This window comes from Solenopsis invicta, chromosome 4 (genome assembly GCF_016802725.1).
Source record: "Solenopsis invicta isolate M01_SB chromosome 4, UNIL_Sinv_3.0, whole genome shotgun sequence".
Lineage (NCBI taxonomy): Eukaryota > Metazoa > Arthropoda > Insecta > Hymenoptera > Formicidae > Solenopsis > Solenopsis invicta.
Genome location: NC_052667.1, coordinates 10,187,894 through 10,213,890, shown reverse-complemented (window position 1 = coordinate 10,213,890; position 25,997 = coordinate 10,187,894). Strand labels below are relative to the sequence as shown.

The 25,997-nt window shown below is 36.5% G+C and overlaps 1 protein-coding gene across 2 annotated transcripts; it reads left to right on the top strand.

Annotated features, from left to right (window-relative positions):
• Positions 1-6,538: 6,538 nt before the first annotated feature.
• Positions 6,539-7,652, top strand: LOC120357658. 2 transcript variants are annotated; one of them, XM_039448711.1, is made up of 3 exons: positions 6,539-7,018; positions 7,103-7,183; positions 7,271-7,652. In XM_039448711.1, exons 1-3 carry the CDS (start codon positions 6,971-6,973, stop codon positions 7,460-7,462), a joined length of 321 nt encoding a protein of 106 aa, XP_039304645.1. In that variant the 5' UTR covers positions 6,539-6,970; the 3' UTR covers positions 7,463-7,652. The 2 variants fall into 2 exon arrangements, with proteins under 2 accessions (XP_039304645.1, XP_039304644.1); XM_039448710.1 differs by having other exon boundaries at positions 7,103-7,652.
• The last annotated feature ends 18,345 nt before the right edge of the window (positions 7,653-25,997 follow it).

Sequence of the window (25,997 nt, the reverse complement as noted above, 5' to 3'; positions counted from 1 at the left end):
ACATAGTAAGCTATGCTAAATACCTTGTGATGTTGATACGCGAAACTCAACGTGTTCTCTGTTTCATTCTCCATCTTCCTCAATACGCACTCCAAATCGGCGTAAATTACAAAGGGGACGCGCTCCTTGTTGTTGTATGAGTCGAATTCTAGCCATTTCTGGTCCTCTCTCGGTAGAATGATGGCGCAGTCATTTATTTTCTTGCACTCCACTACATGCGACTGCAATTTTTCTTCAGAGTGGAAGTAATGCAGGCATCTGTAATAAATATGTTTAATACATGTATTATTAATATTATCATTAATATTATTATTATTATTATTATTACACTTACCGATCACAGATGAATTTCTTGTGTTCGTTTTTGCTCAGCTGTGAACTGACCAGTCGCGACAGGTTCTTAATCCACGCAAAGTGGCTGTGGGTGACGTCATGTTTATCTTCCACGTAGAAAAGATTAACATGTTTCTCCTTTTTATCTTCAGTCAGGCGTAACGGTACAACGTACTGTATCTTTTCTTTTCTATCAAGTTCGGTACCGTACACGTTCACCGACACGTCGTTTAATCGTTCAAATTTTCCAATGTCTTTCACTTTCATTGGAAATTGTATATCGTCAAACTTTAAAACAGTCGAATAGTGCGGATACGACGACTCCAGGGATGCATTTCTTTCAGCTGGGTACAGGGCAGCCACCACTGACCACGCGAAGCAAGCATTGTCTTTCGATTGCACATTAATTACCGCACGTTTGTCACTTACCGACAGCGGCACTTCAAAGTAACACCCCGCGTGCATGGGATTAAGTTTGTTTATATTCACCATCAAGTTCTGTATTCGGTGTAACGCCCAACCACTATCGCGTTCCTGAAACTCATCGAGCATCGCTAATATTACTTCAATAACGCGTCGTTCATACCACTCGCGCAAATTTGATGCTCTATACAATTCATAGTTTTTCGTCGCCAGACTTTTATTATCGCGGTCATCACGAATGTTTACAAATTCACCGTTGAATACAGTGTTCACTTTTACACTTCCATGTTTCGCGATAGCGTCTCGCACTTGTTCGATCACTAAATCACTAGCGTCTTCCAAGAAATGTCGCGGCTCAATATAATCCGCGTTTATTACAGCACCCGTAAGAATACGTGACTCAAACGCAGCGTCGATCTCGCGCCACACGAGCGATTTTTTGTCACCGGCGCTAATACTAGCGTGCGCACCACCACCAACGTGCACAAAACGCCTTTCTAACTGCGCTTTTGCACCCGCGAGTCGCGCGATTCTCGCCACTATGGATTGTCTAGAGCCGACGGTGAGTCGTGGACGTTTGACACTACAACATTCTTCGAGCTGCACGAGGCACTCATCGCATCGTTGCAACCACGTGAACCATTCCGCTAAATTTGCAACCTGCGAGCATTGCTCGAGCAGTTCGCGTTCCACTTGCTCACTATTTTTCATTTTTCAATTATTAACATGCACTATAAAATGTCAAGCAGCACTTGCACGTATATAGTTTACACGATCGATTACAGTCTCGATTGATGCTTTGAACGCGATATTGATCTTGTGCAAACTTTGCTTCAAAATCGACATCTATGCGTTGACTGATAATAAATGTCTTTCTTATTGTGTAGACACACATATTGGGCACATGTCACATGGAATCTTCAGAAACGTTGATCGCCTGCAGTTGGTACAAGATCGACCGTTTAGCGCAATAAAAGAACCTGTTTCATGATCTCGAATAATGCGCATTACTCTCCATGTGTATTGCGCCCTTTCAATCATGCACGTTGCACACAGTGATCGAGAATCATACGACGTATAATAAACATGAATCATACAATATTTTGTACTCTGATTCAAAGCACGGATTTGCGCATTTGACATGACTCTTTCCACAAAATTCTCAGGATATTCACTCTGATTGCAATCATTATCATCGGGTAACTCTTCGTCAGATTCTTCGTCTATTAAATTCTCAAAATTCATTCGCATATATTCGAACGATTCATTATCAATGTCCATATTATTATCTATATTCCCAACATTTTCGAACTCAACGTCTTCGATACGCTCAGCCATTTTTACCACTGCATATTGCGACCGATTCGGTATGCTTTCGAGACATCTACTGAGGTCTGAGCGCTAATTGACTTATTATACATTTTATCTGCAACTCCTTTGTCCCTTTATTCAACTGGGGGAAGCATCGTCATTGCTTCGCGATTTGTTTAATGCAACCTGTCCGTGCCTGTTTTGAATCATCGTTTCATAAAAATCTATCCCACATATCGAGGGATGTTCGCACCGACGTTTGCGATTTCTTTGTCTAAGCTTGCATCATGCAGCGGCGGTTGATACCTGTTTTGAATCGTTTTGCCAACAAATCTACCCCCCCCCACCCTATATCGGGGGATCGTGTATTTGACAACAGGTCATATTCGCATCGATATTTTGCCTACCTATCCGCATCTTCTTTGTCTAAGCTTGCGTCATGCAGCGGCAATCGATCCCTTGAATCATCGTTTCATGAAAATCTACCCCCACATATCGGGGAACGTATAAAAGATACTCGTCATTCTATATACATGCGATTAATTGTAAATACGCAGTGCGACGGAGGATGCTCTCGCACAGTCCTTTGTTCCTCAGTCGTAGACGTGCTCTCGATTAGCAAACATTGTGAGTGAGAAAAAATGACGTGGGGCACGTGGATGAACGTCTTCTTCAAGGAGTTCGTTCCCACGGACAGCCTCCTCGGCTTAATCCTCTTCGAGCACCACCACCTTTACAGGTGAGGACGAAGTGGAGGCCGAGGGGAGTGAGCAAATTTATTTCTTTGTGCGCGCGGCGGCGGACAGTTCCGCGAACGCCACGTCAGGCCCGCGCGCCGCGAATTTTAGGTCCGCGGGTGACGTCAGGCCCGCGACGCAAATTATAAATATATATTATGTCGGTTCTAACTCGGAAGCAATGAGGCCCCCCCCCCTATCTACTTACATAAACAAATAACGGCTATCACTATCTACATAAATAGATAACGGTTATCACTGTTTATGTAAACAGATAAGGGTAAGTCCCGCCGCACCTACATTTTCCCCGCGCACCTCACCCCCCCCCTCGTTGCTCCGTAGTTAGAACCGGCATAGTCATACTACTTCAGTGTATCAAACGTTAAATTTTTACAATCACTGGGATTCGCGGTACGACAATCTTGATTAAAAAAAGAAAAAAATGACTGATATTCTAAATATCGGAGACGAGCCAATCTTTGACGATCGAATTGTCAAGATTGAGACCCATGCTTATTCGCCGTATGCAAACATAACGTACGGGCACAGCGACGAGATAAGAATACCCATACAGCAACAGGATTTGTATACATTGCCGTACGAGAGCTTTCTATATGTCGAAGGGAGGCTGACAAAAAAGAAGAAACCTGAGGAGGTCAACGGTGACGTGGTTTTGGGAAATAATTGTGTTGCGTTTATGTTTGACGAGATAAGATATGAACTCGACGGTGTCGAGATTGATCGTAATAGAAACGTGGGTATAACTAGCTCACTCAAAAACTATGTAACGCTGTCATCCGACAAAAGCGTGATTTTGCGAAATGCTGGCTGGGAAGAACAATTGACTACCGCTGATGACTACTTCAACTTTTGCATTCCGCTTTACGTGCTGTTGGGATTCTGCGAGGATTACCGTCGAGTAGTGATCAACGCTCGTCACGAATTGATCTTGATACGAGCGCGCAACGATAACAATTGCCTAAAGGGCAATTCAGCGGTAGAGCCTGTGATAGAATTGTTTAAGATTCAGTGGCGAATGCCGCACGTAATACTGAATGAAATAAATAAACTTTCGATGCTGCGCACATTGGAGAGCGGACGATACCTCAGCATGGCTTTTCGCTCGTGGGATCTTTACGAGTATCCGTTTTTGCAACGTACGACCAAGCACTCGTGGGCTATCAAGACCGCTACTCAACTCGAGAAGCCGCGATATGTCATCCTTGCTCTGCAAACCGGTCGAAAAAACGTCATGTCCGAGGACACGAGCCGATTCGACCATTGCAATTTAATCAACGTGAAACTGTACTTGAATTCTGATAGTTATCCTTATGAAGATATGAATTTAGATATTAGTAAAAATAGATGGGCTATTCTGTACGACATGTATGCACGTTTCTGCAAAACTTATCTCGGATACGAGTATCTCGAGCCGAATCTCACAGTGACAAATTTTATACGTCACGGTCCTTTCGTAATAATAGATTGTAGTCGGCAAGTTGAATCAATCAAGAGCGCAACCGTTGACGTGCGATTGGAATTTGAGACAAAGGATAACGTACCAGAAAATACTAGTGCCTATTGCTTGATAATACACGATCGCGTGATTCAGTACAACCCGTTGACAAACATTGTGCGCAAAATCACTTAATTCCACGCATATATTATACGATACATCGACGTAGACCACAGTCTTCGTTTCGACCGCGACATGTCCGTGCCGACGTTCGTGGATCTGCAAGGTTTCCCCCTTGGACGATTGAGAGGTTTCGTCGTAAAAGAATTTGCTGCTCTTAGAGGGGGAAACGTTCTCGCGCATTATATCTTTGACAGCCCCCAGCCATGGGATTGGCTGATGAAATCCGAAAGATCTTGCGCCTCCTGGCTCACTGCCATGCATCATGGGCTAAGATGGGGCACCGACGGGGTGGTTCCGTACCGGAAAGCGAGACAAGTGATTACAACTGCAGTACTGGGTGCTGAAAATCCTGACGACAAGGAGATTGTATACGTCAAAGGACATGAGAAACGAGAATGGCTGGGAGAATTACTTCTGGACAATCGGCGAGAATACGCATACATCGAGAGCCTGGATGTGGATTACGAAGACGTGGATAATCTGAATAATCTAAATGATGCTAATACTTTTCAATGTGGGCAACACCGTACGAATAAACATTGTGCTTTACAAAATGTATTCAAACTTTACAATTGGTGGACACAATTGCAAAAATAAACATATGTAATATACGAGATACATTTTTTTTTCCCCCTCCATTACATCTACGTTTCTCCAACGTTTTTTTCATGTTTCTCACGTTTAGTTTAACGTTTCTCATGTTTAGATTAACGTTTTTTCATATTTCACGTTTCATGTACGTCATGTTTCATGTATGTCATGTTTTACGTTTCATGTACGTCATGTTTCATGTATGTCATATTTCACGTTTCATGTACGTCATGTTTCATGTACGTCATGTTTCACGTTTCATGTACGTCACGTTTCATGTACGTCATGTTTCACGTATGTCATATTTCACGTTTCATGTACGTCATGTTTCATGTACGTCATGTTTCACGTTTCATGTACGTCACGTTTCATGTACGTCATGTTTCACGTTTCATGTACGTAACGTTTCACGTTTCATGTTTCTCACGTTTAGTTTAACGTTTTTCACGTTTAGTTTAACGTTTTTCATGTTTTTTCACGTTTAGTTTAACGTTTTTTCATGTTTCTCACGTTTAGTTTAACGTTTTTCATGTTTAGATTAACGTTTTTTTCATGTTTCACGTTTCATGTACGTCATGTTTCATGTACGTCATGTTTCACGTTTCATGTACAACGTTGCCAGACCGCGAAAACGTGTCGTGACACGTTCGAGCGATAACGATGATGATGAAATTGTTTGATAGAGGGGAAAAGTATCCCCCACTCCTTTACAATTGCAGAAGCTTTAATCCTCCTACAAACGTCGCAATTTATAATCAGTTTTGAATCAGTCGCTCGTTTGAACGGTTCTGAGACAACGCATCTCTCTCTCGGTATAAACAATGGCAAACTATTACGTTCCAATCCAGACTGAAGCGTGCGAGAGATCGTAAGTATCTTTATATTTAAATTACGTTTTATACATTTATTGTACGTTTTACTTATCTCTCCGTTTTTTTCAGCACGTCTTTGGAATCGCGGTATACGCCGCGTATTTTGGGTAGAAGGTTTGCGCTAACATCAACTTCCTACAAATGGATTGATGTAGCGATCAACGTTGGATCTGTTTCCTGCTCCGTGGAGATATCGCTCGGCGATACACGCGGCAACCGGATCGTTCTACCTTACAAAACGTGGAGAGCTCTGTTAGATAAACGTGCGGATTTCGAGCGATTCGTCCAGTCAACCGAAGCACCATCGTTACCGATTCATGACCTTACCGTGCAACTCGTGAAACTGCGCGATGAAAATATTGTTAAATTATCGTTGCGCGATGCTTGTATTTACCTAAAACCTGCAACTATGTTATTTATATTCAACCTGGAACATTGTGTCGAGCACATGTATTATACGCTGCATCAAAGCATTGCAACTGCGACTGAGAAATTTAAACATTTTGTAACATTTTTGCGTCAAAACTTTGCCATGAACAAACCAGACGCGACAGAATTATTGCGCAAATTTTACGATAAGAGTTCGCAAATTGAGTGTGAATTAATAGCTTACGCTATTGATACTATTGTGAACGAAGCATTACATGAACAATAAAAAAAGGATTTTAAAAAACTCTTTAAAATGTATTTGAAAATCTATCCTTATCCATTGTTTCCTATTTTCTTAGTAAATAATATGCGAGATAGTAGAGGCGCGCGTTATTTAGGCGCCTACATTAAGGAGGCGCGCGAAAGAAACAAGCGTGGCGAGGTGGGGGAGACTAAACGCGCAAGCACACGCTTCACCATGTACGAGAAAATTGAGCGAGCGAGCACTATAGAAGAGTTTCTTTCTTTGAAAGTTTACATTAGTAATCGGGGATACTTCAGTTGTTTATATGACGTAGATTTTTGAAGAGGAGGAACTGCATAGACCTCTGCTTGCAGTCAGAGAGTCAGTCAGTCAGTCGTGAGACAGTCTTCTTGTGAAAAAGACTAAAAACAGTATTCAGTTTTTCGAAAAAATGGAAAGATTATTTCACGTAATTCGAGTTACGTATCCGGCGGATGCGGTAAGTTCTTTTCATCTTTTTTAACCCTGACATTTTTGAAAAAATATATACATATGTTTTTACATTTTTAATATTTTTTTTCAGAGATTGATGGTACATAATGAGGAGCAACTCGTTGTGCCGATAAGGCACTTATTAGAATTAAGGATTACCAGCCCCCGCCCCGTAAGTTTTATTATTTATATCAATTTTAAATTACTATTTTATGTGTACAATTGTAATATTAAATGTTTTTTCCTGTTTTTGTTTCAGAACATCTCTCGAGACCAAATTGAGATAGCAGGATTTATCAATATATCCGATGCGAAATATAGGCGCTGGTACCGTCAGTGGGACCAGTGGTATAATGAAAGAGAGTGGGTCTGCAACGAGTGGGACCTGGAGGATCAATGGGACCTTCAAATATTATTCGGAGAGCGGGTCTACCAGGAGGAGATCTGGTGAAAAAAATTATTATAGAATTTTTTAATACAAAAATTTTTTTTCTGTTTTTGTGTAAAATTTTTCAAAATACATATATGAATTTTAATTTATGTACCAATTTTTTTCTCCTATCACTTATTCACCTTTCCTTCAATCCCCTCATTAAAAAAATTATCGTGAAAACAGCGATAGAGGTAGGGCGGTAGCGGGTGCTGGGTGGGGAAATGGGTCGCATACGACGAGCGAATGCGCTATAGAAGCGAGTGGATGGAAAAAGCGAGCGAGCGAGCGAGCGAGTGCGTGAAAGAAACAAGCGTGGCGAGGTGGGGGAGACTAAACGCGCAAGCATGCCCGTTACCGCGTACGGGAAAATCGAGCGAGCGAGTAAGCGAGCGAGGGACGGAGAGAGCGAATGCGTAAGCGCGCATCCCCTCCACGCAGCGGCGGCGGCGGCGGCGGCGGTGGCGGCGGCGGCGGCGGCGGTGGCGGCGGCGGCGGCGGCGGCGGCGGCGGATCGCCCCAGCGGATCCCGCGTTAGACAGCGCGCATCCCCTCCACGCACGCGGCGGCGGCGGCGGCGGCGGGCCCCGCGGAAATAGCCGCGCACACCCCTTCGCCATCGTATCGCTTATCCCCCTCGTGATGACAGACATTTCCGATTTCAAAGAACAGTCATACACACCTCCTCGCGGTGTGATTTATTATGTTTATGTAAACAGAGTGACAAGTACATGGTCCATGTTTACATTAAATGGTCAGTTGCCTCCACGCGACACATTTCAAAGGTATCGGTCAAGAACATGGTCCTCGAATCGTTATCACTCTGTTTACTTAAACATTGATTACGAAGAACTACCGGTTAGGTTCGTACACGTGTCCCCGATTTAATCCCCCCTCGCCCCGCCTCGGTCGCGTAACATCGTCTCCGGTTAGACCCCCCGTGAGACCCGAAATATTCCCCCCTTCCCCGCACGCGGCACATTTCAAAGGTGTCAAATTTATTTAAACATCGGCCTAGAACATGTTCCTCGAATCGTTATCACTGTTTATATAAACATTGATTACGCAAAACTACCGGTTAGGTTTACACGTGTGACCCCGTTTTAAGCCCCCCCTCCCCCTCCTCCACCCGGTTTGGTCCACCCGCGGGACCTTATCGCCGGTTAGGTCCCCCCGCGCGACCCGAAATATTCCCCCCCTTCCCCGCACCCCCCTGAGATCCCTGGGTTAGAACCGGCTTATACATTCTACTTATGCGTGTGGCTATTTCATATACAATTCTTTATTCCACGAGGCGTGCTCATTACAAAAAATACAGTGTGCAGAATTGTTTTTAGTTTATGCTATGTATTTCGCTCAGTTTCAAGTAACTGTTTGTGCCTTCCATATCAAAATTGCGATTATCCGTGTGTTAGAGCTTAACAGTCTACGAGTAATCTAATCATGCAAATTAAATAATCGAATAATCAAAACACAACGATGCGGACCGTACTAATTACATAATTGTAACACACCAATTATGTGGAACAGAAGATTGCACGCTCGCTACCCACAACCATCGCACTGATAATGATCCACAATCGGGATCGAAACGTCTGCGTAATTATATTAGGGTAAAGTCGGTATATACGCCGCAGCTATCGAAAATTTAATTTATCAAGTATTATTTACTATGTTTAAGGAAAATAAATTAGGCCAATAAAAACTTCATACTATTTACTATTATAAAAAAAATTTTAAATATGAAATATTTCTTTTCTTATACTTGAAAAAGAAACTTAAAAAAACCCTTACATTTTTGTCATATAAAAAAAGTGGCGGGATTTACGACTACTCATGTGTAAGATACACGGCGCATCGAAATTTACAAATAATATTTTCAGATATGATATAAAATAACATAATGACTTACAAAATGTGTTTACAAAGTTTATTGGGGAATAAGAACAGTAAATATGTATACAAAGTAATAATAATGCAGTATTAAAGAAATTAATATGCACAGACATCAACAAAGTGCGCATTGTGTTCTCAACATAGTGCTCAACATAGGGTAAGTGCTGCTTTCCAATCACGCAGTGTCTGTATTACGGCATAAATTCCGCTCGCTGAAAAGGCCATATATCCTAAACAAGTGGAATATACAAGATATCAAACTAAATAAAGAATACAAGAGCTATGCACTTGAATCTTGCTTGTATTTCATCCTTTACTATCGCTCTACATTTACATATCATGAAATAATCATTATGCCTTTTATATTTTCTACAGTAATTATTTTACGTAGATGGTAATACACGATCGCGCTACTTCTACGTGAAAAAATTAATTCAATTTACGATATTTTCGTTAATATTAACAATAAAGAACTATAATTACAATACAATACTAATATAATAATATAACATAAAGGCACATAACAAAATAGTTCTGAGCAAACTATCTTTATTTCTTCTATTTTTTCTGACTGCTGCGGCGTACATCCCCCCGCGGCGTAAATACCGACTTTACCCTATACGCTATGTAACGCTTGTTGTTAATTACATTATTTTACACACGAACAATCTGTGTTGGCTCTATCGGCACCTATTACTGATTTGTTTCAATTCTCAAAACTTTACTTATTACTTATATTAAATAAATGTTTTAAAAATGTTAAATGCTTTTAATATATCTTTATATTAATTATTATAGAAATAAAAAAGAAATGAGAAATAAATATTTTTAATATATTTTATAAATGTTTTGTGAAAATGAATTAGATAACAATGAAAAAAAGCATTAAGAAATGTTTTGAAGAATTATTTGCGGATTGAATCTATACTTTAATATCACTCGATGTTTTCTACAAAACTGTAATGATTGTTCCAAAAAATTAGGTTAATACTTTTATGTAATAAGGCAAAGAGAGGAATAGAGGGTAAATTGCCAAAATTGTGAAATAAGACTATCTGTCTATCTTATTATACATACATATAATATTTAAAGTTTAAAAAATATAAAAAATGATTAAATTATAAAAATTAAAAAGTTGTTGATAGTTTTCAAAACTAACATAATTTTGTAATTTTCTAAAAATATTGTTGCGTCCGCCGCTCGCTCTTGCACACGCACAACTCTCATTCGGCACTCCCACATTTGCGAAAGAAAAAAACTATCACGTAACTAACAAAAAAAATTTTATTGCAACACAAATACAATCAAGCACAAAAACCAGATCGTAGATCAAATTCAGACTGGCGTAAACAACTCGTCACGGAGATTGCTTTGCATCAATTTCACTGTGACTCTCATACGTGGCCCTACCTTAAGGGCCGACTAACAACGCGGAGGTTACATTATCAAATTTTAAACTGAAATTTAAATATATAATTTTCAAAATTATTTCAAAATGTAATTGCACTTTCGCTCTTCGCGACCGCAACGATTTTAATTAACAGTTCGCTGGTGTGAGAGGTTGAGGAAAGAACTCAAATGTTCGTCTAAATAGTCATTAATATAAAAATTTACAACACCAAACTTGATTACAGACACTCTACTTTAAGACAACACCGAAACGGCGGCTCGCATAAAAATAAATTCGTCAAGTGAGATGTTTTCTTCGCGATACACAGTGATTCGTCGCTCTCGCAGGATTCGGAGCGACGTATCGAAACTTAATTTACATTTCTCCTTTTATTTCGCTCATAAATAATGATGAAACCGAGTTGTTATAACTCGATTTCGTTTGAAGGAGAAATAATAAATACGAATGAAAAGAACGGACCCGTTATTCAAACAAAATGCTTATCCGCTCGAAATACTCGAGAATGAGATTTGATTTTAACGATTAAATTTAATAGCTCTTTCTCGAACGTTCCGTCCGCTTCGTATACCGAGCAGGTTACGAAATAAACAGCTTGATTACAATTTTCCTCGAAACGGAATTCGAAATTAGTTGATCGACAATTTAGAACAGGATAGCGAATTATATACGAGTTTTCCATGAAGTTTATATATAGTATGTTTATTTTGGCGTATAAATTTAATCGCTGTCCATGTAGATCTATAATTTATTATAGATTCTTATAAACAGATCTCTTCGGAATACACTTAAATCTCAGTAACAAGTGCGTCAATAGTATTACAGAGACATTAAATTTCATCCTCCTGGTTTATTAAAGTTAATGAAAATCCAGTTAATGAGATTTAAGTGTTTACTGATGTACATTTTAGTACAAACATAATATTTTAAATGTACTTAAATTAATGCTTACTAACTATAACTATTCATTGGCTGTGTGATATAAACTTTGAACTTTGAAAAAATTTTTTTTCACCTCTTGGTTTCTGCCTATCGTCGGAATAATATGTAAGAGTCCAACGTAGTCCACGTCCGTATGAGTGAATGGAGTTGAAAGCGTAACGCAAAACGCAAGGTGAAAGGAAATCGGCGAGTTTTCGATTCTCCCGCAAAAACTATTATATTTAATTGGTCTTCCTCGAATAATAAATAAAGAGACCGTAATGCATTGGTTTTGGAATCAAATCATTATTATTTAGTTCCTTGATTTCAAGCGAGAAGTGCTGCATGTAGCGAAACTAGAAGAATGAGGCTTGTTTCAGTTCCGTCACAGATAGACACTTTGAGTTTTTGACAGATGAATTACGTTTCATCTTATTGACGAATTGTTTTACGAATACAGTAATTCGAATTAATTTCGTCTATCTTAAAGCTCTTGTGGGTAATTTCCACTCTAATTCATCCTGTCATACATCGGAATTCAACTTCGGTCTTCTCGAAATTAGAGTTTGTTGGAATTTCGGACTTTATCTTATTGGGCCAGTCAGACGCGAAGGAACTTAACACGCCAGGGCTGTACTATTGTATATTGCATAGTTGATGAATTCCGCGGGAAATAATCCTCGAAATGCGCAATCCGCGGAATTTTGAAAAAATATGATTTCAATTGACCAGTGGTAATCAAGTATATTTTATATTTCTGATAATTTGTTCACGACAAACGTACTCCATTTTGACGGATGGCCTTGAAACCATGAATAAAGAAGATAGGTCAAATAAAACGAGATGTTAACGGATGGAAAAAACATATTTAATTTTTAAAAATCTTTATATTAGCGAATAATTAGGTTGCATTAATGCTCATTAAAGTATTTGCACACTAATCTAACCTAACTGTAAAAAATAAAACATACATCTTTCCGTTGTTTTTTAAACGGCGTAACAGCTTTAATGTGCATAATGTATCCAATCGAATTTTTAATTAGTTATTTTCAGTCTAATTATAATATATTAATTTATTGAGAATCCGACGGATTATAAACAAGATAAAGAGCAATTCTTACATTACATGTGTATTAAGTTTTAACTTTCCAACCTTTAATGACGGAATTACCACTCTTCCTCAGTGATAATACAATTTTATAAAACAACAATCGTACTGATTAAGATATGAATTTATCACAATAAACAAATAAAGAACAGAAATAAGAAATGAAAATAAGTTACCGAATAGATAGAGATTGTGCAAAACCGCGGTGTACATCTTACTACAGCGTCTTAGAATAAAAATATTATGAAAGACCTCACAGAGCGTGTGCCGAGACAAGAGTTTTGTGAAACCACATAGTTGGTTGCTAACAAATAAATAAATAAATAAGAGAAAGATATTAAAATGATGACTTTAAAACTTGTGGCAAACAACCATAAAAATTAATTAATTGAAAAAGATGAATAAAGGGAAAATCAATAAAAAATTAAATAAATAAATAGAAAAGAATAAAAATGGAAGCTGTACAAGTCATTAGATATAAAATTGTTGAAAAAAACACTTATATAAATTAATGTAAATTCAACAAAAAAGGTAAAAAAAAGGGAATAAGCCGAAGCGAAAATTATATACAAAATATCTCTAAGCACCAAAACTCGTGTCACAGCCTTGAGATGGGATGTTACATCTCGGTGAGAATAGATACGAATAATAAGGACCGAAGCGAGATAGCCTCGGTGACCTAAACAGAAGGAATAGAAGAAGGAGGGGTGATGAACCTAAGAAGGGGGAATACGCTCGAGGATAGGAAGATACGCATCCGAGAGAAGTTCCGTGTCGCTTTATTGAGTCCGTGCATTTGATTTTTGATGTGTAGCATCTCAGATGTGGATCTTTTGACACAAGATGGCTCTTTGTCTAAAATTTCCACGTTCTCCCAATCGAATTCGTGATTTTCTCCGATGCGGTGTAGCGAAATAACTGAAGGAGAACTGGCCTTTCTAATGTCTGCTTTATGTTCGCTAACTCTTGTTTTTAATTGGCGTTTCGTCTGTCCCACGTAAGAAGAATCGCAGTCTTTACAGTTAATTCTATTATTCACATTTATAAGCATAACATCAAGAAAACTGTTTTTCCTCTCGATCTCTCTCTTCATGGTGAATTGTAAACGGTCATGCATGGAATTAAACGTGTCAAGGATGCCCGATGCACGGACTCAATAAACAAAGCAACACGGAACTTCTCTCGGATGCGTATCTTCCTATCCTCGAGCATATTCCCCTTTCTTAGGTTCATCACCCCTCCTTCTTCTATTCCTTCCGTTTAGGTCACCGAGGCTATCTCGCTTCGGTCCTTATTATTCGTATCTATTCTCACCGAGATGTAACATCCCATCTCAAGGCTGTGACACGAGTTTTGGTGCTTAGAGATATTTTGTATATAATTTTCGCTTCGGCTTATTCCCTTTTTTTTACCTTTTTTGTTGAATTTACATTAATTTATATAAGTGTTTTTTTTTTACAATTTTATCTAATGACTTGTACAGCTTCCATTTTTATTCTTTTCTATTTATTTATTTAATTTTTTTTTTATTTTCCCTTTATTCATCTTTTTCAATTAATTAATTTTTATGGTTGTTTGCCACAAGTTTTAAAGTCATCATTTTAATATCTTTCTCTTATTTATTTATTTATTTGTTAGCAACCAACTATGTGGTTTCACAAAACTCTTGTCTCGGCACACGCTCTGTGAGGTCTTTCATAATATTTTTATTCTAAGACGCTGTAGTAAGATGTACACCGCGGTTTTGTACAATCTCTATCTATTCGGTAACTTATTTTCATTTCTTATTTCTGTTCTTTATTTGTTTATTGTGATAAATTCATATCTTAATCAGTACGATTGTTGTTTTATAGAATTGTATTATTACTGAGGAAGATCGTCATTAAAGGTCGAAACATTTGCCTGACATTGAAGAATTTTATTATTTATTTGCATCCGACATCCTGCATGGCTCTTGAGCTCACTTTTCTCTAAATTAATTCACTTATAAGAGCCTTAACTTTTATTTAATTTGTTTTTTAACTTTCCATTGTTTTATTTTTATCACAGATAACTATATTAAACCTAGATCACTAATCTGTGCCTTTAGCACGTGACAGGATTGAGCCAGGAAGGATTTCTGGTTTCAACCATGTTACAACAAAATGACCGCTTATAGGTATGAATGCAAGAACAGGAACCTTAGAAAATATACCAAGCACACCGACCTAATCAGCACACAATATTTTTTAAATGTTTTTTTAATATTTATTTAATATTAATTTTTCATTGTACAATTTATTATAACAAAAATATTTATTAAATATTTATTTAACATTAATTAAATATTTAAAATAATGATTTGAAAAAATATTTATTTAACATTTATTCCCATTAATTTAATATTTATTTCAGATTAATTTTTCATTTTAAAAAACATTTTTTAAAAACATTAATTTAACATTTATTTAATTTTAATTTAATATTTATTTTACTTTAATTTTTTATTTGAAAAAACATTTTTTAAAATCATTAATTTAATATATATTTTACATTAATTTTTCATTTGAAACAACAATTTCCAAGCATTAATTTAACATTTATAGAACATTAATTTACTATTTATTTTAACTTCTTTTAATAAACGTTTTTAAACGTTTATTCAATACTGTTTAAGTAATTATTTTTTATAAATTATTTAATTAAACAAATGATTTTAGTAGGTACTTTTTACATGTTTATTTAATATTTATTTAATGTTTATTTATTATTTATTTAACATTTAATCCATTTATTTTTCAATTATAATTGATTTTAAAATTTGTTTAAAAAATGTTTCAATAACATTTATAAAAATCAGTAAAAAATTAACTTAATTATACATATTTAAATAAATAATATACATTAATTATACATATATATTGTCTTTTCGATAACATGTATCGACCTGCTCTTTCAGTGATGTACATGTATTAGCACAAAGTGTTTACAGATCATCACAAGGGATCAGTTCGTAGCGATCATGGAAATCAAGCAACATTCACCGGGATCGCAACTTGGATGGGTGACCGCGTGGAAATTTCCGAAAAAAAGTTTTTTAAAAAAAACCTTAACATTAAAAAAAAATTTGTTTAATGTAAAATGGGGCATAAATCCACTAATTTTAAGGTTTTAAAAAAATTTTTTTATTGCAAAAGTTTTTAAAATGTTTTTTTTTTAATATTGTTTTGCTCATTTATGCTTTCTTAACTAAACGTAAAAAAGACGTTTTTTTAACGTTTAATAAACATTTTCTGTAAATGTTTAAAAAAGTTTTTATAATATTTAAAAAATATCTTTTTAAACGTTAAAATAAACACTTTTTTAATGAAAAAAGGGCACTTAACCCATTATTTTTAACGTTTTTATAAATGTTTTTAAAAATGTTTTTAAATGTTTTTAAAAAACATTTTTTAAATATTGTGTGCTGATTGGGGCTTGTGCTTGGTCTGTCCATATAGTCCTTAGCTTTAAAATACGCACTGCAAATAAAATGATTTTTGGTTGGTTGAAAACCTTCTCTTCCAATTGCGTCAATTCATATTTGCAATACTTCAGGCCGATTTAAAGGAAATCTAAGGGTGTGTTCGTGGAGCTCACTATCAATGCTGTAAACGCAAACGCTATTGATACTGTTCGCGTAGCCAATAGCGCGATAGCTATAGCAAGCTCCATGAACACCCATTAGCGCAGCGTTAGCGTTTCTTAACCTTTTTATTTTCTGAGAGGGAAAGATAAAAATAATAATAGAGCAAGAACGAAGAAATTTAATTTTAACCGGAATAGCGTTAATAGTGAGGGAGTTAGATTCTTCATCATCTGAAAGTGATGATGAAGCCTATACACCAATAATTAAACGTAGAAAGGTGTCTAGGATTCAAAATTACGTAGAAGAAATATTTAAAAAATAAATAAATAAAAAATATTATTATTATTATTATTATTTTTTCACAAAAATATTCAAAATTTCTTCCTTGCTGTAGCAATCTGTAAGTCACGGTCACAAACGTTCACGTGCGTTCACGAAGCTCGCAAACGCCGCAAACGCTAACGCTACCGCTACACTACCTCGGAAGGAATAGCGTTTGCAGCGCGAAGTTATGACGTCACGCACTACCATTAGTGACGTCATGACAGCGTTGATAGTAGCTGCTCGAACAGATTGTAGCGCTGAATAGCGCTAGTAGCGTCTCTCCGAACGCACCCTAAAACGTGTATGTAATGCTTATTTGAAATATAACCTTGGAATGTCATAAAACTCCTATGTTACTAACATATACATTCTTTTTTTTCAACCGGCTCAACTGATAACACATACGCACTAACATACGCGTCGGAGCCATTTTTTTGTTGGGTAAGATGGTTGAATCCTGCCGGACACAGCTATTCAGCCGAACCTAGCGATCTAGGTTTAGTATAGATATCTGTGATTTTTATATTATGCTAGTGTCATAATCATAGAACGTATGAGAAATTAATTGACATATTTTAAATAAATGGCGCTATTTTCTTTTGTCTTTCAAACAAAAAATGGTGAACGACCTACAATTTTGATGATTTTATCATTATTGAATTGATTTATCAAATAACAACACAAATAACATTTTTGCCCGCAAGTTGGTTAAGCTCATGTATTGTCCGATACACCAGCAAATCACATGCAAATGGATGGATAATCGCCCAACGGACATATCTCGAACGCACATGTGATCTGTGACTGTCGTGTTGAACGCATGAAGTAAGAATAAAAAGACTTAACTTCGTGAAACTAAAGCGTTCTTGATTTGTGACTCACGTTCGTCAACTTTTTTGAATCGATGGTCGCCATTTTAACGACCAACTTGATCCGACTCGACCAGCCTGAGCACAGCTTTAATTAAATTTGTTTACTATATAATTATATGTGAACAATTTTTTACCAGATTGGTTAATAAGGAATAGCATCTTTTTTCAACTTAGGTATTTTACATGGCACCGTAATAGAAGTACTATTTGTCATATGAAAAACATCTTCTCGTAAAACGTCATCTTTCAGAAAATGTAACTCATAGATGCGGCTTTTTTGAGTAAATTCTTTTTTGCCTTTTGCAATAATTCCGTTATCACATTCATTATTAAACATTTTTTCCGTGTGAGCTTTAAAAAGGCTTTTTTCTCTGCATTTTTGTATTCTTTGGTGGTATATCCACGTATCCAACATGCCATGTTGATATAAATGTATAAAACAAGTATACCTCTTATTTCATGCAAGTAAACAAATTCAATTAAAGCCGCGCTTAGGCTGGTCGAGTTGGATCGAGTTGGTCGTTAAAATGGTAACCATCGATTCAAAAAAGCTGACGGACGGGAGTCATAAATCAAGAACGCTTTTGCGGCTCGCGCACTATAAAGTTGAGACTCCTTACTCTTCCTTCATAGTTGAATGTCATGAAGTAAACGTTAATAACGAAATGTGTCATTTTGAAGTGTTTTAAAGTGAAAAATATTTTATTGCAGTCCTCATTTACTCTTCTGGTAAGTAACTCGTATCGATAAAAACATTATATTTTCAAAATATATTTTTTGACATCTGTATCGTAATATATTTTAAAGTGTCCTAACCTGTATATTTTCAACTTTATATGAAAAGTCAAAGCGTTTAAAAATAAATATATTTTTTATGCATATTATTTAAATTTTACAAAAATTATTATTTTTATTTTACATCTTTTGCCACAATATAAAAAAAATATGATTTGCAAAAAAATATATACATATAAGTATTTTTATTTTAGATGCTACTTTCGTACATTCAAAGTTAACAACGGCTAAGTTTAAATATTACGTATCTGAAGCATTACGCTCAGCTAAACAAAGACACCGACATCAACAGTGTATCTAAGAGCATCCAAGAGATTAAAATGATCATCTACTATAAACTATATTGATATTATTATGCAAAAAATAATGAATAGACGTGAATTCTTTATTTTTATCATTACTTATGCAAAGTTTTATATAAAAAAGACTTTTATATAAGAAAAAGAAAAAAACTCATGCATATTTTTTATTTGTTTATTTTATAAGTTTCATGTAAAGAAACTTACAAGTTACAACTTACAACATAAAAAAAGTAAATTTATGCATTGTAAAAAAAATTAATCAGTAAAACGGTAAAATTTATATATACATATATGTTTCTACTTATTTTTAATTAAGTATATTGTATAATTTTTTTTGTTTTATGTAAAATGCTTTTTTCTTTGTGGAATTTCCTTTCTATCCATATAATTAATAATAAATCCGTTTATAATAAAATATATTCTTAAATTGCTATATAAAATTTAAAATTATGTAAAAACGTATATATGCGTTTGCTTATTATACAGGGTGTCAGGTAAATACCGCCCCTAGTTTCGAGGATTGATAGATCAAGTAAAACTAAGCAGAAAAGTCCTTTACCATTTTTTAATACTCGCCATAGTTAACGAGATAAAAATTAATAAAGTCTGCGAATAAGCGCATATCACCGGGCGCAAGGACCGCCTGCCGGTTGCCGAGACGTAGACAGGCGGCGCGACGCGGTAAGGAGGAAAAAGCAACAGTAGCTACGACCCGCAAGCGGCACGGCAAGGAGGGAGAAGTAGCAATGGGTACTCGCGAGCGGCGAGCGGTGCTAGATCGTCGCTCTGAGCTGCTTGTTCCCTCGTTCTCTTATGAGAATGAAATTTTTTAATACAATATCTAAATATGGAAATGTATCTTTTTTTATTACAAATGTGTGGTAAGAAAATGATAAAGTGTTATCATTTCCACACCACCTTACGGTAGATAGCATGATGCGTTCTTTTTTAAGTGGTATCCCCAGTAGGCCTAATTCACTTTTTTGCATTTTTAATGCAAAAATTGTTCGAAGTGCCGTTCTCGTTCTTGTATGCAAAGTTTGGCCCTTCAAGTAATATTGCACGTTGCGCGATGCGCTATTTCCGGCGTGATGGTATGGAAAGCTGCGAGAATCGCTTCTCGCATCTCAGCTTCCGTAACATCACGCCTGTGTTCGACTAAATCTTTGACGTAGCCCCAAACGAAATAGTCGAGCACGTTAAGATCTGTCAATCGCGCCGGCCAAATGATTGGACCACCTCAACCCATCCATCTGTCTGGATAGCGCTTGTTTAAAATATTGCGTACCTGCCGCGAAAAGTGCGCAGGAGCCCCGTCGTGTTGATAAATAATTTCCGTCCATTCGCGAAGAAGAAGATCAAGGAATTCTTTGAGAAGGGCGGGCATCACATTTTGCAAAAATTGTGCGTAAATATCGCCAATTAATAGGATGTAGGAGAAAATAGGAACCAATCTGAAAATTATTGTAACAGTAATTTTTATAAACTGAGTCCGTAAGAGAGAGAGAGAGAGAGAGAGAGAGAGAGAGCGCATTTTTTAATAAGATGTACTTACAATTCGGTTCGCTATTACTCCTGCTCATACGTTGATGGACCAGCGATACTAAACGGCACCTTGCCGAACGGCATTTTCGTCTGCCCGTACTACGCGATTATAGGAATTAAACACGCCGTTCGGTGTGAATGTTACTTTGTCCGTTCATAAGATGCGGTCGGGGAAAAGGGCATTTTGCCGACACTGCGCGAGCAATCCTGTGTTTATTTTGCCGGTAATTAGTTTTTGTTAACAATAGCGCGAACACTTTATGAAGATAACAACTTCACAAAAATAAATGCGCTGTTTTGTATCTCGCGCAAAAATTTGTTACACCCGCTGATAGTGGTACCGGTGCAATCCGTTGCGGCGTAGAATACGGTGCACCACGTCTTGTGATAAACTCAGCGCACAAGCAGCACGACGCACACTGGTTCCGGGGTCCTCTACAAACGCTCGAAGAATCCTCTCCTCGTCTTATACGCGAACTTGCATTCATTGACCACGGTCTTGCCGAGAATGTAACACCAAGATTTCCATCTCTTTCTGCTTCACCATAAATTATCACCATTTTGATGTATTCCTCAGCACTGTATTCCGCCATTTGATCGCAATAAATAATAATGATACACGACGGAAGCACCTCAAGACACGCAAAGACATGCAAAACACGCTAAAGTGTATAAAAGAACAAATAAAATTCAAAAACAACGCTGGTGTCGCCGCACCTAGGCGGGAGATTAACAGGCGGCGACACGAGCGTTGTTTTCAAATATCATTTGTTATTTTATATACTTCAGCATGTCTTTGCGTGTCTCGAGGTAATTGATCAGTGATCTAACCAGTCAAGGTAAGATGGGTCAATAATCCAATCAGTTAAGACAAGATTGATCGGTGATTCAACCAATCAAGGCAAGATCAGAAAAAATCCGGCTAGTTAAGGCAAGATTTTGAGAATTTTCTATCATAATAAGTGTTCGAAAATTCTTCCTTCATTCTGAATACATAATTGAATTTGACGTTTGAAATTTCGAGCAGTTTCCAGAAGGACATTCCTAGGAATAGAAATGCAACAGTTTCTTATACGGTCTCTCATATTATCTCTAGTTGTATTTCTGCGTAAACCACATTTTTTTTTAAATCCTCATAGGAAAAAATCGGGACTTGTCAGATCCGGAGATCTGGGGCACCATTCAACATGTCCTCCAAGTCCAATAAACTTACGTGAGAAAAAACGGTGTAGAAACTGACGGACTTTCCAACTCCTGTGAGCTGGTGCGCCATCATGTTGGAACCACATACGTTGTCTTGTCACTAGGTCTATGTCTTCCAAGAGGATTAGCAATTCATGTTCAAGGAAATGCAAGTAGTTTGCTGAATTAACATTTCCGTTAAAAAAGAAGGGTCCAATTAAGTAACCATTTACAATACCATACCACACTACAAAACTCCAACGATATTGGTGATCAATTGGACAAGGCCAATGTTGATTATTGTAGGACCAATAATGATTGTTGTGTCGGTTTAGTTGGCTTGTATTATGGCAAGTAGCTTTATCTGAGAACATAACAAACCTAAAAAATTGTTGATCGTGCCGTAACATAGCCTGAGCCCAATTACAAAATTCAAGTCTTCGACGATAATTATTAGGTGTTAATGCCTGAGTCAATATTATGTGATATGGATGGAATGTATGCAAGGCCAAAAATCTCTGAGCTGTGTTTCCTGGAATACCAAATTGTTTTTCAATATCTTATAGTGAAATATGTGGAGTCAAATGCACCACAGCTAACACAAGAAGGACCGGGGATCATCACGCTTAGGGACATTAATACGACGTCGTTGTCTTCTTACATTAGGACGCTGTCTTTCACGTCGTCCGATATCGGCAATTACTCGATCATTAGGATGACATGTATCAGGAAAACGATTATGATACATTCGAGCTGTTGCACGATAATTGCGACGACATTCTCCAAGAACTAAGAGAATATCAACAATTTTGTTTCTTGTGTAGTCTGGCATTGCTAAAATGACAAAATAAACAAAGAATTTTTTCTAAGTTCCATTTTCACTGAATTCGTGCTGTTGGAAGGAAGAACCCAGATTCAATTTTAAAAGATATTATGACTCCTATGGATTATCGTTCCACACTGAGGTAACAACATTAGTTATTTGAATAGTAACCCCTTATTTTGACAGCGAGAATGGGAAGACAAATTTTGTGTTCAAATATTACCTTCTACAATACAACACAATAAACAACTGGGCAACCTCCACGTGGTACACCTTGAGTAATGCTATGCCAACGGTACTGTAACTTTTAAGTCTTGCAACTCAAAAAATACTTAACTAAAAAACATTTAATTGTGTTTTGGAAAGGCTTCGAGATAAGCTACAAGAATATGTCATAAAAAATAGGCAGTTCTATTTAAAAAATTGAAAGTGACTTTTACGTGATCTTCAAGCAACTATTTAAGGTCAAATTAATAACATCATCTTATGTCTCCCTTGAAACCATGCAACTTTTGTCTGAAACATTTTTACTGAAAATGCTTCATTAAAGAATTATCGAAATGCGTTTTTTAAAATGGGACACCTTGTATATATACACAGGGTCTTCGGGAACTAAGGAACTTACCGTTTTGACAAAGTTTATAGATTAGATAATTTTGAAAATTTATTGCTATTTGATTTGGATAGAAATATTTTTTTGGAATATTTGCATCTAATCAAGACTCTAATGCGCGATCAGCGCGCGATCTATTAAATATTATAGACAATAAGGAACTAAAGTAACGATAAAAGTAACAGCTGAAGTCGTTACCGTTACTGTAAAAATGTAACGACATTACCGTTACCGTTACCATTACAGACATAAAAAAGTAACCCAGATAGCACATGGACGTCCGACGTTGGACATTGGGATGTCCATGAGACATTCGAATATGGTCCGACGGACATCTATAAGACGTCCGTTTTGCACAACTTTGGACGTCCATTGAACATCCAAAAAAAGACCTAAAATGGACATAATTTTCAGTATACTTCCGGAAAAAAAATTTACAAAAAATTATTTACAAATTTACAAATATTTACTGTAAAAAGACAGTTTTTTTTAGTGTTAAATAAAGTAAAAGTGTTACTTAAAGTATTAAAGATTCTGTGTGTAATTTTTTGCATGTAATTTTTTTGGCAGTAATACTTTTTCATAATAGAAAAGGCAAATCAGATTTAAAACGTTTGCATCTTAGCGTTATATGATGTCATGTTTCGGTTTTGTTCATAAGTAAACACAAATAAGAATACACATTGAACATGAATGCTTACTACGGTCGTAGCTAGGTCTTCGTGCTTGTATTGTCTATGTGATTTTATATACTTTCCTTAAGTTCAGTGAACTGCGCGCAAAATTAATTTTCAGTCATAACACAATTCTAAATTGAACGAGATTAAGTAATATCACGTATTATTAAATATTAACCCTTTTCCCTCCCTGAAAAACTGTAAAGAAATTATTGCAAAAAATATCACCTCAACCCAGGTTCGAACCTGGGACCTCCCGAATCTCCGGTACGGGTGTCTTAGCCAACTCGACCACTGAGGCTGTGATGATATTTCTCGCAATAATCGACTAAGAGTTAGAACGCTTTCACTGGCAGCGTGACTTTAAAGTAATAGAGAGAGATATTTTGACCGTTGCTGTATCAACATACATTGAACAAGAATGCCTACTACGGTCGTAGCTAGGTCTTCTTGCTTGTATTGTCTAAGTGATTTTATATACTTTCCTCAAGTTCAGTGAAAGTATATAAAATCACATAGACAATACAAGCACCAAAACCTAGCTACGACCGTAGTAGGCATTCTTCCCTTGTAGAAAAATACTACTGAGCACTACTAGTGCTCACAATAAGTAATATTAAGATTTTTTGTAGTTCTTATTATTTTGTTTTGTCGTAAGTTGTTTTTACATATTCGAAAAAAGTTATGTATAGGGGAGACCGGGGCTATTCGTCAGACCTTTTTTCTTTTCTGTCTCCTGAGTCCTATATTCATTAAAAAAAAACATGAGACGGTTTGAAAGGTTGAATCTTCTCCTTCACAATGCCGGTATAGATAGAACATGAAAGTGTACTTGCTTTGAAGTACATATAAAAATGTCGACCAATGCCAAAAATTACGAATAGCTCCAAGCCCGGGGTAATTCGTAACTAGTCCGGAAAAATTCCGAAATTTGTGTTTCAAGTTGAAAGACTGTAAAAAAGCAGTTGTTAAGACTTTCTTTTATTTAAAAAAAGATATAGGTATACTACAAAAAAACCGGCGGGTCCCGATAGCGCACATCCCGATAGCACTCACAATGGTAGATGCCTAGAGATTTTCCGTAGGTTGGGTTAGATAAGTCAAGATGATTGGTTGGTGGGCTATCGGGATGTGCGCTATCGGAACCCTCCCCAAAAAAACAAGTGCAAACATAACAAGTGCAAACACGTTCGCATGTCTTTTTATGCCATTGGTGTGACAGATTTCCTAACCTCACAAGTGTCAATTTTTAACGCTTTATAACTTTTTACCTGTTTAAGAAAGCTGCCGATTTTATATTCATATTTATATTCTATGTACTGAAATACACAATATTATCAAATTTTAACTAAATCAATGAAGAACTGTACCTCAATGCTTAACTCTGCGTAGCGCAGACGTTCGTAACACAGCTAAAGGGTTAGAGTTACTCAACTTAGGTTAGGCGCTGTAATCAGTATTAACGAATTGCTCCGGTGCTCAGCATTACGAATAGCCCCAACATCAACTGTGCGCATTATTGCGTATAATCAACAAAAATAGACATCACATAGCAAAAAGTAAACACGAAATGTTTCAAATACATTCAACTGGACACGATACATTCAAAGTTTTCAAAAAAAAACTTTATTATCTTATTTAAACTTCGAAGAAATGCCGACTCTCAGAAATTACTTCAACTGTCGCAAAACACATTTTTCACTACATTAATATGACGCCGTTACCAACAAAACTTTGTTAGCAACATTGTTGGACGGATCCCGATAGCGCCGGGACCAATAGCCCACCACCACTTACAGCGACCAATGCCTAGAGTTTTTCCATTAGTTGGGTTAGATAAGTCAAGATGATTGGTTGGTGGGCTATTGCACCGTGCGCTATCGGATCCCGTCCAACATCGTTACATTAGGACGTGTTTACAGTGTTTAAAGTAAATTTTTAATATGTACCCATAAAAAGATATTTCCAATTATCGAATTACCCCGTCTAACGATTTGCCCCGGTCTCCTCTATATAATTGCGATTCTTATCATTCGAACACATTTTATTTAACAATACATTCACATGTGAAATAATAAGATTTTATATGAACACATTTTAATATAATCCTAGCAAATATCTTATTCATCATGCAAGTTTACATAAAGTTTGTTATCACAATGATATACGAACTAATCAACCCAACTAACAAGACAACGTCGAAAACATAATTATTTTCAAATTGGTTGTACTATATTGTAGCAGTTGTATTATGTTTTACTGAAAAATTTAGATTCACAATTCAATTGGAAAATTGAAAAACATAATTCAATTAAACGCTATAGAGCTCAATCATTTTACTATACAACTGATTTAAAAGGTATTATGTTGTATTAAAAAATGCAAGTTCAAAAACACAATTCAATCTTATTAGACCGAACAAAGCTTTCTAATAATTTTGATAAAACATTTTCAGCAGGGAAGGAAGAATGATGTATAACATC

Excerpts from the sequence above, each read along its gene's own strand:
- LOC120357658 (XM_039448710.1), top strand. The coding sequence starts at position 6,971 with ATGGAAAGATTATTTCACGTAATTCGAGTTACGTATCCGGCGGATGCG. Across the intron at positions 7,019-7,102 it reads TTACGTATCCGGCGGATGCG|AGATTGATGGTACATAATGA; the intron begins GTAAGTTCTTTT and ends ATTTTTTTTCAG.